This window comes from Callithrix jacchus, chromosome 22, assembly GCF_049354715.1.
Source record: "Callithrix jacchus isolate 240 chromosome 22, calJac240_pri, whole genome shotgun sequence".
NCBI classification, from domain to species: domain Eukaryota; kingdom Metazoa; phylum Chordata; class Mammalia; order Primates; family Cebidae; genus Callithrix; species Callithrix jacchus.
The window spans coordinates 48457283-48470209 of record NC_133523.1 but is presented as its reverse complement, the minus strand read 5'-3'; the positions used below and the strand labels follow the sequence as shown (position 1 = coordinate 48470209).

The following is a 12927-nucleotide window of genomic DNA, read 5'->3' as shown; positions in this document are numbered from 1 at the left end:
CCTTCTCCTAAGCTCCTCCCAGTTCCCTAACTGTCCAATAAGCCTTGTCCCGCTGTCTCAGCCCCACCCATAGCCCTTAGCCCCGCCCTAAGCCACACCCCTTATCTCTAAACCTTACCCAGACCCTCAGTCCTGCTCACACCTTCGTCTCAATTTTTCCTTCCAAAGAGTAGGTTCTCAGGACAAGGAGCTGGGGCAAAATGCCTGCAGAATTTCTAGGAATTTGGCTAGGATAGAGGGGGGTCGGACCTAGGGTCAGGTTTCCATGGAAGGTTCAATGTTTTAGATTGGATGCGTATTGGGAATACAGCTGACCCTTGAACAACACGGGTTTGAACTGCAGGTCCACTGAAAGGCAGACTTTTTTTCACCCAAATACCGGTGGAACATACAGCATACGGAGGGCCGATTTTCCTAAATCCGCGGGTTCCGCAGGGCCCAGTGCTGGACTTGTGTATGCTCAGATCTTGGTATCTGCGGGGGTCGTGGAAACAATTCCCCACGGACACCGAGGGACCACTGGACTTTGGGGTCTGATGGGGACGGGAGAGGGACCAAGGCTCCCCCACAAACCATTCTTCGGCGAGCACCACGCTCATGAGGCACAGGTGGAGGGTTCCTCTCCCAATTTCTGGCACCCCGGGCAGGACGGTGTAGCCGAGGAAAAACATTTGAAGGCAGGAGAGGACGGCATGCCGGTAGGGAACACACACAGGCAGCCAGCAGGCAGAGATTTATTTCTACAGCCCCTGCCTCCAAGGGTCTGTTAGTCTGGGGGAGGGGGGCAGAAGGCAGCTGGACCCAGCAGTTTAGGTGTCCACCCTCCACCTGCTCCCACAATGGGAAGACCATCAGAAACAAGCGTGTCCCTGCCGCCTGGCCCAGGCCCACCACCAGCCAAACTCCCTGATCTAAGCCTGGCCCAGGGAGTAATGGCAGGGGGTGTGGGTCAGGCCGGTTCCCCCTTCCCCTCTGTCTCCCCCTCCTCCTCGGCCCCTGCTGTTCCCGGGATGCCCTCGTCGTCCCACGATGGTTCAGGCTCTGGGTCTGATGCACATAGGGGTACCCCCATGGCCTCCGGGTGCTTGCGCTTGGCATGGCGCCGGAGCGTGTTGGCCTCTGTAAAGCGCAGCCGGCAGACGGGGCACTGGTACGGGCGCTCCCCCGAGTGCACGCGGTGGTGGTGCGCCAGCTCGCCTGCCTCGCGGAAGCGGCGGGGGCATAGCGGGCAGCGGAAGGGCCGCAGGCCAGCATGGATGTTGCAGTGCCGCCGCAGATGGCTGGAGCGCTTGAAGGTCTTGCCGCAGTCCTTGCACTGGTGCGGCTTCAGCTCTGAGTGCGAGATGCTGTGGCGCTCAAGGTCGGAGAGGTAGGGGAAGGCCCGCAGGCACACCGGGCAGAAGTGCGGGGCCTTCCTGGGGCCGGAGCCTGCACACCCAGCCACTGACCCTTCAGAGACCGTATAGGGCACACCCTGATCATCGATCAGGAGGAGGTCGCTCCCGCCACTGCTGCCCACTGGGGCTGTGACCCCCTGCACCTGCACCTGCACCAGCTGGGGCTCCTGCCCTGACTTGGGGGGGCGGCCCCGCTTGCGAGGGAGGGAGGCCTTGAGCGTCCGATTTGAGGAGGTGGCTCCCCCAGGACGACGGCCTCGGCGGCCCCGGGGAACAGGAGGAGGTAAGGCCAGAGGTTTCTCTTCCTCCCCGGGCAAAGGCGAAGGCAACAGGTCTGGGCTGGGGGTGTCCATTGAGCAGTGGGGGGCTTGGGTCTGGGCACTGGAGCCAGCTAAGAGGAGAGAGGGGCAGAGTCAGTGCCCACAGGGTCTAGAGCACCCCTGTGTCCCCCAACACCTTGCCCATCCCTCTCTCCAAGTCGCTTGACAAGGGTGTAGTTGACATTCATCCAGACACACAATTTTAGCTATGCTGGTGGGTAAAACGGTGAGATGATCTTGTATCAGCTGATAAACAGGCACTTCCCTGAGCTCCACCAGGCATCCCCATGGCTCCCTAACCCTCCTCCTGGATCTAAAAGTTCAAGATAGACATGAGCCAAAAACAAAAAACCACTTCTGGTCAGGCGCTGTGGCTCAAGCCTGTAATCCCAGCACTTTGGGAAGCTGAGGTGGGCGGATCACAAGGTCAGGAGTTCAAGACCATCTTGGCCAACATGGTAAAACCCCATCTCTACTAAAAATACAAAAATTAGCTGGGTGTGGTGGTGGGCACCTGTAGACCCAGCTACTCAGGAGGCTGAGGCAGGAGAATCACTTGAACCCAGGAGGTGAAGGTTGCAGTGAGCTGAGATCAAGGGACTGCACTCTAGCCTGGCTACAGAGCGAGACTCTGAGCCAGACTCTGTCTCCAAAATACAAAAACCATCTAGACAGGATAGAGTCCAACTGAGGGTGCAGGGCAGTACTGTGGTCCTTGAAACGCAGAGCCCATCAAACTCCAGAGCCATAGAGACCTTATGAATGATCTCATCCCTCCCTGCTGACTGGTAGAAGTGAGGAAGGGGTTCTAGACAGGAATGAAAGGACTGGTCCCAGGTGATATTTGACCCTGATTCCTGGATGAGGAAATATATCCGAGATGTTAAGGGCATGGGCCCTGGAGTCAAACATCCTTTGTTCAAGTCTTTACTTTCTGCCTGGCCTTGGGCAAGGTGTTCGCCTCTCTAAGTCTTAATCAAGACTTTTGCAAAATGGGACACATAGTTCTACGTACTTGCCCAGACATGCCTTGAGCATAATACCACAAAGTGTACATACACAAAAGCTTTCGGGACACATTAGCCACTGTTATCAGGAGCAGCAACCGTCTGAATAGGGCACATCTGTCCCATTTTGCAGATGGGAAACTGAGGCACGGGAAAGCCAAATCAGTTGCCTAAGTTCCTCTTCCAGTAAATGGCAGGGCCAAAACTGCAAGCCGGTCATGCTGACCCCAATGTCCCAGAGAATGGAGAACAAATGGACCCAAGGAGGAAAGGAGACATGATGAGGTCTCAGTCCTGGGTTTGAACTGAGCCCTGCCTATAACTAGCAAGTGACTTTGCCTCTCTGAGGCAGTTTCCTCCTCTGAAAAGTGGATAAACCAGGTTGTCAGGAGAATCGAATGAGATAGTGGGCTTTAAAATGCCCCTTGCACACTGCACGGTGCATAGTAAACACTGAACTTCATCAACGCGACCACCATCTTCCCAGCGCCCACTCAAATACTGGCACCGGAGTGTAACGAAGGGGGAGGGGAGGCGCAGGTGCAGCTGGAAGCAGGTGCTGCAGGTGCCCCTCCTGCACACCCGCCCCCCGCCACTTAACAGCACCATAAGCTGTGGTCCAGAGAGTTGCAACCACCTTTCCATATACTTCGCTCCCACGGGGCAGTCTAGTCTAGGAGTCAGGTCTCTGGAATGGTGGAACGGGGGAGGCTGGTCCCCGATCCTCCTGGTCTCCTCGCCCCGGTGCGTGCATGCGAGCCCATCGGACCCCGAGCTGCGAAGCCCGAGCGAGGGGCGGGCCCTGCGGGGGCGGTGGCCAATGAGCGCGCCGGGGCCGCGGGCGGCGGAGGCTGCCAGGAAGGGGGTCTGCGCGCGCGCGCCCGGGCGGCTTCGCGGGGCGCGAGGTCGGCGCGCGGGCGGGCACGAGCGCGGGAGCAGGAACAGGTGTTGGAAGCGCGCTCCGGGAGCGCGCGGCCCGGCCTCCCCTACCCCCGCACCCCCCACCCCGCCTGCGCCCCCCGCCTCTCGGGTACCTCATTTGCATGTCGCCGGGGCTCGCGAGTGTGCGCGCGCGCGGGGGCGACGGGGCCGGAGCGTGGGAAGGGGCGGGGGTGAGGGGGCCCTGCCCCTCAGCGGCGGCGGGGCGGGGGCGGCGGCGCGCGGCGCCGGCCCCGCCCCTCGGAGCTGTGCCGGGGCCCCTCCCTTCCTGCCCTCTCCGCCCGCCCGCGCGCCTGTGGGAAACAAAGGGGACACGCTGGGTCCTAAGGACCGGTCACAGGCGCGCCCGCAAGCCGCGCGTGCGCACCAGCGGCCCTGGTGTGTTCCCAGTGGGAAATAATCGAGCACCATATCTCCAACGGCCTCGAAACGCCTTTCCCTCACAAAACACATACTCGGGTGACCCAATCAAAGACAAATACCGAACGAGGAGGAGCGGGAAAATGGCTGCCCAGTGCCCGTAATCAACATGGCACCGGAAGGCTTCAAAGCCCCACGGAGGGCTGTGGATAAGATGGTTGCCGCTCTTTTCCAGCAGTGTATTGCAGTTCACGCACTTCGCTTACTCTTTTTTTTTCCTAATGCAACTGTACATTCTAATCAGGAGGGGTCCGAGGCTCAGAAAAAGGAATAGTATCTGCTCTCATTTACATTAGCTTCGGCAAGGGTCGCCACGAAGGCAACGCCGCGCTCTGAGCTGCTTGCCCTTAGTCTGTCTCTAAGTCCCGCCCCTTCTCGCTGCCCTCACCGAAGATGGCGTGGGCCTGGCTTCTCCAACCTCCAGGGCTGGGAAAGGAAAGGGAAAGAGGGAAAAGGGCGGGGATGAGGAAGGGGAGCCAAGAGGGCGGGAGAAAGGGGGAGTACGGCGGGGGAAGGGAGCTGAGGCGGAAGTCGAGGGGCACCCCGGGTGGAAGTGACGCTGCCCCTGCTGCCCAAAATGTCGGCGCCCAGAGGGAGGTGTAAGTAATTAAAGAGGAAAGCCGACTGACTTCCCAGGCCTCCCGGGGCCCCCCAGGGTCTCCAGGAGCTACGCTCCTTATGAGCGACGTGGACTCGCCTGGCTTCGGGGCCCGCCCGACTTGCCCCCACCTCGGGCTCCCAGGGCCGCACCTTTTAGGGGCAGGGGGAGGGGCACAAAAGGCCGGCTCTCGGGGCCTGGGGCCCGAGTGGACTGGGCGTGGGGGGGCCCACGCGGCAGGCTGCGGGGTGGAGGAGGAGGCGGGGCCTAGGGGCTGCTGGGGCGGAGCAAGGGCTGGGAGGAGCCTGAGCTGGGCGGAGCTTAGAGTGGAAGTGGGTGGGGCGTGGAGGAGGGAGAGTGCGTGGGTGGAAAGTGGGAGGGGCTTAGGCAAGGGGTGGGGTTTGATAAAGGGGCGTGGCTCAAAGAATTGGGGGTAGGCCCTTGGTTGAGGGGTAGAAGGAAGTTTATTGAGGCTGATTGGGGAAAGGGAGCCCAAGAAGCAGGAGGTAGGAGTTTAGGGGTATAATTTGGAGGGGTTTAGTGCAACTCCCAGGTCTTTATAATGGATGTGGAAAGGGCTTGCAGGGAATGGGAAGAGACTTCGTGGAGGAGTCCTGAGAAGGTGACAGGAGTCCACTGGAGAGTCTTAGACAGGATGTGGCTTCTTTAAAGGAAAAATTGGGTGGAGTTTTGGAAGTGGGTCTTAGTGGAGAAGAGAGGGGCTTGGAGGAGTCAAATAACTTAGCAAGCATGGTAGGACTGAGGGAGAAAACCAGGAGGCACTTACGGGATAATAGTCATCCAGACAGCTACTCCTTGCGTCTTTGCTGTGCAACAGCTTAAGTAGACACGTAGCATTTATTGCCACAATTTTACTTAATTCTCGCCACCACTCTGTGAGGTAGCTACTACTACTTCCCATTTTGCAGATGAAGAGTTTTTATTATCTGATGTTAGAGGACTGGTGTTGGTCTTCCAGGAAGGATCTCTCTAGTGTGCTTAGCCCCGAATCTTTGTCCTCCCATTCGCTCAGTGGTCATCCAGGAAGAGGAGTGGGAGGAGCTTAGAGGGGAGTGGGAGGGCCTTTTGGAGGGAAAAGGGCTTGGCAAAGAATAGAAGATGCTTAGGGATCCGTGTGAGGGACTTTCAAGGGAGTAACAGGGACTTAAGGAAGAGTGGGAGAGTCTTTTTTTTTTTTTTTTTTTTTTTGAGACGGAGTTTCGCTCTTGTTACCCAGGCTGGAGTGCAATGGCGCGATCTCGGCTCACCACAACCTCCGCCTCCTGGGTTCAGGCAATTCTCCTGCCTCAGCCTCCCGAGTAGCTGGGATCACAGGCACGCACCACCATGCCCAGCTAATTTTTTGTATTTTTAGTAGAGACGGGGTTTCACTATGTTGACCAGGTTGCTCTCGATCTCTTGACCTCGTGATCCACCCGCCTCGGCCTCCCAAAGTGCTGGGATTATAGGCGTGAGCCCCCGCGCCCGGCCGGGAGAGTCTTAAATTACCGCGAGAGGGGCACAGAGAGGAGCGGCCGTGCATTCGCGAAGAGTGGGAGAAGCTTGAAAACGCTCTGTGGAGTGAGGAGACTGGGAAGCGATTAGGAAGGTTGCCGCAGGAGTGGAGCAGAGGAAGAAGGGTTTCTAAGAGAGTAGGAGGATTTGAAAGAACAAGGAGAGTGTCTTATAGAGGTGGGCATTGGGAGGATCTCCCAGGGGACAGGTGGTGAGTCTGGAACCTGGGAGGACAGGGCTGATGGGAGCCGACCCCCTCACCTGCTCCTCTGCCTCCCCCTACTCCAGAGAGAGCCCACACACACCACTGTATTCCCTGCCACCATGGATGACGTCCCGGCCCCAACCCCTGCACCAGCACCGCCCGCTGCTGCCGCCCCCCGGGTCCCATTTCACTGCAGTGAGTGTGGCAAGAGCTTTCGCTACCGCTCAGACCTCCGGCGCCACTTCGCCCGACACACAGCGCTCAAACCCCACGCGTGTCCACGCTGCGGCAAGGGCTTCAAGCACAGCTTCAACCTAGCCAACCACCTGCGCTCACACACCGGGGAGCGGCCCTACCGCTGCTCCGCCTGCCCCAAGGGGTTCCGCGACTCCACCGGCCTGCTGCACCACCAGGTGAGTCCCACAGGCCGGCCCCAGGCTGGCCTCCCTGGTCTGGTCTGGACTGCTGGGGATCCTGCGCCACTGTACTCTGGGCAAAACGAAGCTGAAGCTGGCCCAAGGCCCAGGCACCTGCCTCCTCCCTAGAAAATGTCCCTCCCTCCCTCCCCACCAAAGCACCCTGACCCGTGAAAGCATGCCATGGGTCTCATTCAATCACCACCAACCCATAAACTGGAACATTCATAGTAAATTTCCCCACCTAGAGGCACCTCCCCTCCCCTTCTCCCTGCCAGTGCCCAGCAGGCACGCACCAGCATCTGCAATCTAGTGTTTATCCTCTCATTCCTTACCATCTTAAAAAATAGGTTTATCAGGTATATACTCAATTCCTTTATTCAGTGACTGTCAGCTTTCCCTGCACCAAGCAGCTGTGTTGCCAAGGTAAAAGCAAATTCTGAGCCTTCAGAGAACTTAACTTTCCTTTAGAGGTGGTCAGTAGCCAGGTAGACAAGAAGCAATGAAGCAAGTATGCAGGCAAGAAGGGGGTAAAGATGAGTGTCGAGAAGGAAATTTTAAGGAACAAAATACTGGCTGAGCGTGGTGGCTCACGCCTGTAATCCCAGCACTTTGGGAGGCAGAGGTGGGTGGATCTCCTGAGGTTAGGAGTTTGAGACCAGCCTGGCCAATGTGGCAAAATCCCATCTCTTCTAAAAATACGAAAATTAGCCAGGCGTGGTGGCGTGCACCTGTAAACCCAGCTACTTGGGAGGCTGAGACAAGGAGAATTGCCTGAACCTGAGAGGTGGAGGCTGCACCACTGCATTCCAGCCTGGGCAGCAGAGCAGGACTCGGCCTCAAAACAAACAAACAAAAAATACAAATCAATGTGTGGGAGTAGAGAGGAGAGCTTTGGGCTACTTCAGAGAGGGCGGGGACGGTTAGGGCAGGTGTTAGTTCATCGAGACCTGCAGTGTAAGGAATCCTCTGTAGGGGGAGCATTGCAGGCAGTGGACAGGAAGGGCAAAGGCCCTGAGGAAGGAAGGAGTGTGCTGTGTTCCAGGAAACGATGGGAGCCTGTGGGGTTGGGGTGGAAGGAGGTAGAAGATGGGGCGAGCTAGGTCACACTCTATGTGCCAGACACTTGCACCACCAGGGTGAAGAAAACTGGACATCTCCTTATGGTCTCTCACACGTGGCCGTCCTCTGTGTCCCCGTGCCTCCGCCTGGGTTCAGGAGCTCACATCCTGAATGTCGGCCCCAGCTTTCTCAGGGGTTTCCTTTCTCTTGTCTTTTCCCTCAGGTCCAGCTTCTGCATCTATCTCAGAGTGACCAGGTACCCCCTGCTTAACCCCCTGATCCTTAGGATGAAAGGGGAGCTCCTTAACTTAATGCAACAATTCACAGCCCCCTGAGGCCTCACCTCCACCCACCAGTAGTTTGTGCAGCTACTGTATTTAGGTACAGTGCTGGGCTCTCTGGGGCCAAAAAAAAAATCTAAGGGAACAAAACAGACACAGTCCACCCTTTGTATGGCCTCAAGGCAAATGTGGGAGATGTGAACTGAACAACCAGGTTAATCAATGTTAGGCTGCAGCCCAGACATCTGAGGATGGAGGGTAACCGTATCCTGAGGCTAAGCAAGAGAGATCTGAAGCAGTCTGGATCAGGGATGGAGTCAAGGATGGTTTACAGGTGAAGAACGATCTGCCCTGGGGACTGAGGCTTTCTGGATCCAGGGAACAGGATGTGTACTTTCAAGGAAGAAAAGCAGGCTTTTGAGGAACTGGAGGAAGGCCAGTGTGACTGGAGCACAGAGAAGCAGAAAGAGTACAGCTCAGGAGAAGGCTGGAGAGTGCCGGACCCTGGAAATACAGCTGTGAGCAAAACCAACGTGGCCGCTGCTTTGATTGTCCTTAGCTCGTGGGGAGACAGACAACACTCAGGTTATGCGTAGACACTAAATGTGCTACAAGCCATTGGCTTTAAAAGAGGAGGGTGGAAGAGGATGACTGATGAGCCAGGGGGCTAGATTCAGGGAAGGGTTTCCAAGGAGCTGACAGATACATAGACCTCCAGGCATTCCAGGCAGTGAGAACAGCATGCACAAGGGCCCCGGGACAAGCATAACCTTGTGTTATAAACAGTAATGAGAAGATAAATGTACTGACATAGAGGGTAGAGACCCCTAGACCGTCACTGTACAGCAGGTGGAGCCAGAAAGGCGAATGAACAGCACTCCCTGTTCCTTCTGGTCTGTGCCCCTGACAAGCATTGCTAACAAGCCCTGCACTCTTTCTCATCCAGCCTCACCCTTCTCCTCACAGGTCTCCAGGAAGACATTACCACACCCACAGATCTCTCTCTGCCATTCCAAACTCTTAAGTCAACAACAAGGACAAATATCAGTTAAGAAAAAAAAAAAAAAAAAACCTCTCTAAGACCCAGTTTTACATAGTCTACAAGCCTGGCTATGCCTCAGAGGAAATACAGACTCCTGGACTGCCTCCTGGGAGATTTGATTCTCTGGATCTCTATGTGTGAAAAGCAGTCAAGGGAGAGACTCTCAGTAGCCGGATTTGGTTGAAAATCACTTCTCTGCCCTTAAACCTGAGGGCTAATACGCCTGAGCTCCTGACAGCTGGCTCAGGATAGCAGGGCTCCAGAAGGGAGAGGACACACCCTACCAGGCCTGGCTACTGTCTCTTGAGAGCTGCACTGTCCAGTATGTAGCCATTAGCCACAGGTAGTGATTTCTTTTTTTTTTTTTCTCTTTTGAGACAGAGTCTCGCTCTGTCACCCAGGCCAGAGTGCAGTGGTGTGATCTGTGTGAGTGGTGTGAGGTTGCTCACTGCAACCTCCACCTCCCGGATTTAAGCGAGTCTCCTGCCTCAGCCTCCTGAATAGCTGGGATTATAGATACCCACCACTAGTCCGGGGTTATTTTTGTATTTGTAGTAAAGGCAGGGTGTCACCACTTTGGCCAGGCTGGTCTCGAACTCCTGACCGCAAATGATCCACCCACCTCGGCCTCCCAAAGTGCGGAGATCACAGATGTGAGCCGCTGCGCCTGGTCGTGTTTTTGGGTTTTTTTGTTTGGGTTTTTTTGTTTTTTTGACACAGTCTCACTCTGTCATTCAGGCTTACTGCCGCGATCTCCTTGGCTCAGCCTCCCGGGTAGCTGGGCCCACAGGATCACACCGTGCCCAGCTAGTTTTAGAAAATTATTTGTAGAGACAAGGTTTCGCTGCGTTGCCTGGGCTGGTGTCAAACTCCTAGGCTTACGCAGTCCCAGAGTGCTGGGATAACAGGTGTGAGCCACTGCGCCCAGCCAGGATGTGGCCCTTTTGAGGACTGACAGAATTCCAGTGCGACCCACAGCAGAGAGTGATAAGACGAGCGTTTCCCTGGATCTCGGCCCTGTGGGTGTGACAGGGAGCGTGTGCCACTTCCCTCCCGGACTCCAGGAACCCGGGTTCTCAGCCCTGACGTTGTGCCCTTCCTCCCGCACCCCCAGGTTGTCCACACCGGCGAGAAGCCCTACTGCTGCCTGGTCTGCGAGCTCCGCTTCTCCTCACGCTCCAGCCTGGGCCGCCACCTCAAGCGCCAGCACCGCGGGGTCCTCCCGTCTCCCCTGCAGCCCGGCCCCGGCCTGCCCGCCCTGAGCGCGCCCTGCTCCGTCTGCTGCAACGTGGGGCCCTGCTCGGTGTGCGGGGGCGCGGGGGCCGGCGGCGGAGAGGGCCCGGAGGGGGCGGGCGCGGGCCTGGGCAGCTGGGGGCTGGCGGAGGCGGCCGCTGCGGCCGCGGCCTCGTTGCCCCCCTTCGCGTGCGGGGCCTGTGCGCGGCGCTTCGACCACGGCCGCGAGCTGGCTGCCCACTGGGCCGCGCACACCGACGTGAAGCCCTTCAAGTGCCCGCGCTGCGAGCGCGACTTCAACGCGCCCGCGCTGCTGGAGCGGCACAAGCTGACGCACGACCTGCAGGGCCCGGGTGCGCCCCCCGCGCAGGCCTGGGCCGCTGGGGCCGGCGCGGGGCCCGAGACTGCGGCGGGCGAAGGCGGCGCTGCGGGTGTCGTCGGCGACGCTCCTCCCGCCGCGGCTGCGGACGGCCGGCTGCTCCTGGGCCCCGCGGGGGGCGGGGTGCCCAAGCTCGGGGGGCTGCTCCCCGAGGGCAGCGGGGAGGCACCTGCGCCCGCGGCGGCCGCCGAGCCCTCGGAGGACACCCTGTACCAGTGCGACTGCGGGACCTTCTTCGCGTCGGCCGCGGCCCTGGCCAGCCACCTGGAGGCCCACTCGGGCCCGGCCACCTACGGCTGCGGCCACTGCGGGGCCCTGTACGCGGCGCTGGCCGCCCTGGAGGAGCACCGGCGGGTCAGCCACGGCGAGGGCGGCGGGGAGGAGGCGGCGGCCGCGGCCCGGGAGGGAGAGCCGGCGTCCGGGGAGCCCGCGTCTGGCTCGGGCCGCGGCAAGAAGATCTTCGGCTGCTCTGAGTGCGAGAAGCTGTTCCGCTCGCCGCGCGACCTGGAGCGGCACGTGCTGGTGCACACGGGCGAGAAGCCGTTCCCGTGCCTGGAGTGCGGCAAGTTCTTCCGCCACGAGTGCTACCTCAAGCGCCACCGGCTGCTGCACGGCACCGAGCGGCCCTTCCCCTGCCATATCTGCGGCAAGGGCTTCATCACGCTCAGCAACCTCTCCAGGCACCTGAAGCTGCACCGGGGCATGGACTGACCCCAGGCCGCGCCCTGCCCTCCGCCCAGCCACCTGCACTCGGGGCCTGGACCCGGGGACCTTGGGACTGCGAGCGAGGCCCCGGCCCTCCAAATCCAGACGCAGGCCCTGAAATGAGGGGACCCTGGCTGGAGAGGTGGAGACCACCAAAAACCCACACAGGCCCCAGAGCTAGGGGACCACAAACAGGGTCCTTAGCTGGGGCAGGGGAGCCTGAATCTAGGGAGAGACTGCTGAGCCTGAGGTCCCTGGAATGAGTGTGGGTAGCCCTAAGTCCCCAAGACACGGAGACTTTGCAGCGATCAATGGGTCTCCTAAATACCTCTCATCTTGAGGGCCCTAATAATAAAAGATGGGTATATTCCCCCCAAGGGAAGGCCGCCCCACTCCCTGAGAGCCATCATTCCCAACCACCGTGATCTGGAGAATGTGGAGGGACCATGTCCCTGAATTTTCCTAGATCCCCTCCAAATGCTACCCACCAGAGTCACTGGTGACCCCCAGAAAATGAATATAGCCGAAATCTGCCTTTCCCCCTTTTCATTCCTTGTGCTGAAAGAGGGACCAGGGTAGATGCCCCCTGCCCTCAACCGCCTCCCCCCCGCCCGACTGTGGAATTGATCGACCCTAATGATCTTCCCCACCCAAAACACTAGAATAGACCGTCCCTTTGCCCAGTAGGATGGACTGATCTATATGCACACACACCCCCATGACATGGAATGGGCTGGTCCAAGTGGTTGCCTGTACCCCACCTTCCTTAGAGTGAATAGGGCAGACACTCCCTTTTCCTGTAGCGAGTGGACGGGCCCACACCATTCTTTATCCTGTGAACTCATCTGAGTGGGAGGTGGCGGACACTGGGGTTTCCCTCCCCCACTACCATAGCAACTGTTGGTCTTTCTCTCCATCTCTGTTGGTTTGTCTGTCTCTGTCTTCTGACCCCAAGGGGAAGGGGGCACTTGGCTAGGAGGTCCCCTGTGAGCCTCGACCTCATCCCCTCGTCCCTCTCCCCAGTGTCTCCAGGACCCCCAATAAACCTTGTCCTGTCAGTCGCTACCGTCTTGATTTTCTGATCCTTGGCTCCAAGGAGGACGGGGAGTCTCTTAGGGCAGAACCCCTAAATACAGACAGGTCTTCCTTTTCTCCTGAGAAATTTCAAAGCTTTAAGTAGGACAGGACCTTTAAAATTAGAGTCGCTTTAGGCCTGGCTTGGTGGGTCATGCCTATAATACCAGAACTTTGGGAGGCCAAGGCAGGCGGATCATCTGAGGTCAGGAGTTCAAGACTATGCCTGGCCAACATGGTGAAACCCTGTTTCTATGAAAAATAAAAAATTAACTGGGTGTGATGGCACATGCCTGTAATCCCAGCGCCTCAGGAGGCTGAGGCGGGAGGATCT

General features: G+C 58.3%; 2 protein-coding genes across 3 annotated transcripts; one reads left to right on the top strand and one right to left on the bottom strand.

Annotated features, from left to right (window-relative positions):
- Nucleotides 1-718: 718 nt before the first annotated feature.
- On the bottom strand, nucleotides 719-3882 carry ZNF524 (zinc finger protein 524). 2 transcript variants are annotated; one of them, XM_035286615.3, is made up of 2 exons: nucleotides 3759-3882; nucleotides 719-1788 (listed from the first exon to the last, which is right to left on the bottom strand). In XM_035286615.3, the coding sequence occupies exon 2, from the start codon at nucleotides 1748-1750 to the stop codon at nucleotides 950-952; it is 801 nt and encodes a 266-aa protein (XP_035142506.1). In that variant the 5' UTR covers nucleotides 1751-1788; nucleotides 3759-3882; the 3' UTR covers nucleotides 719-949. The 2 variants fall into 2 exon arrangements, with proteins under 2 accessions (XP_035142506.1, XP_002762559.1); XM_002762513.7 differs by lacking the exon at nucleotides 3759-3882 and adding an exon at nucleotides 3362-3510.
- Nucleotides 3883-4638: 756 nt separating this feature from the next.
- On the top strand, nucleotides 4639-12580 carry FIZ1 (FLT3 interacting zinc finger 1). The gene is made up of 3 exons (XM_035286613.3): nucleotides 4639-4682; nucleotides 6485-6814; nucleotides 10317-12580. The coding sequence occupies exons 2-3, from the start codon at nucleotides 6521-6523 to the stop codon at nucleotides 11523-11525; spliced, it is 1503 nt and encodes a 500-aa protein (XP_035142504.1). The 5' UTR covers nucleotides 4639-4682; nucleotides 6485-6520; the 3' UTR covers nucleotides 11526-12580.
- Nucleotides 12581-12927: the final 347 nt, after the last annotated feature.

What these genes read in the sequence shown, in the direction of transcription:
- FIZ1 (XM_035286613.3), top strand. Translation starts at nt 6,521, where the DNA reads ATGGATGACGTCCCGGCCCCAACCCCTGCACCAGCACCGCCCGCTGCT. An exon ending in CCGGCCTGCTGCACCACCAG is followed by an intron (nt 6,815 to 10,316) that starts GTGAGTCCCACA and finishes CCGCACCCCCAG; the next exon opens with GTTGTCCACACCGGCGAGAA.
- ZNF524 (XM_035286615.3), bottom strand. Translation starts at nt 1,750, where the DNA reads ATGGACACCCCCAGCCCAGACCTGTTGCCTTCGCCTTTGCCCGGGGAG.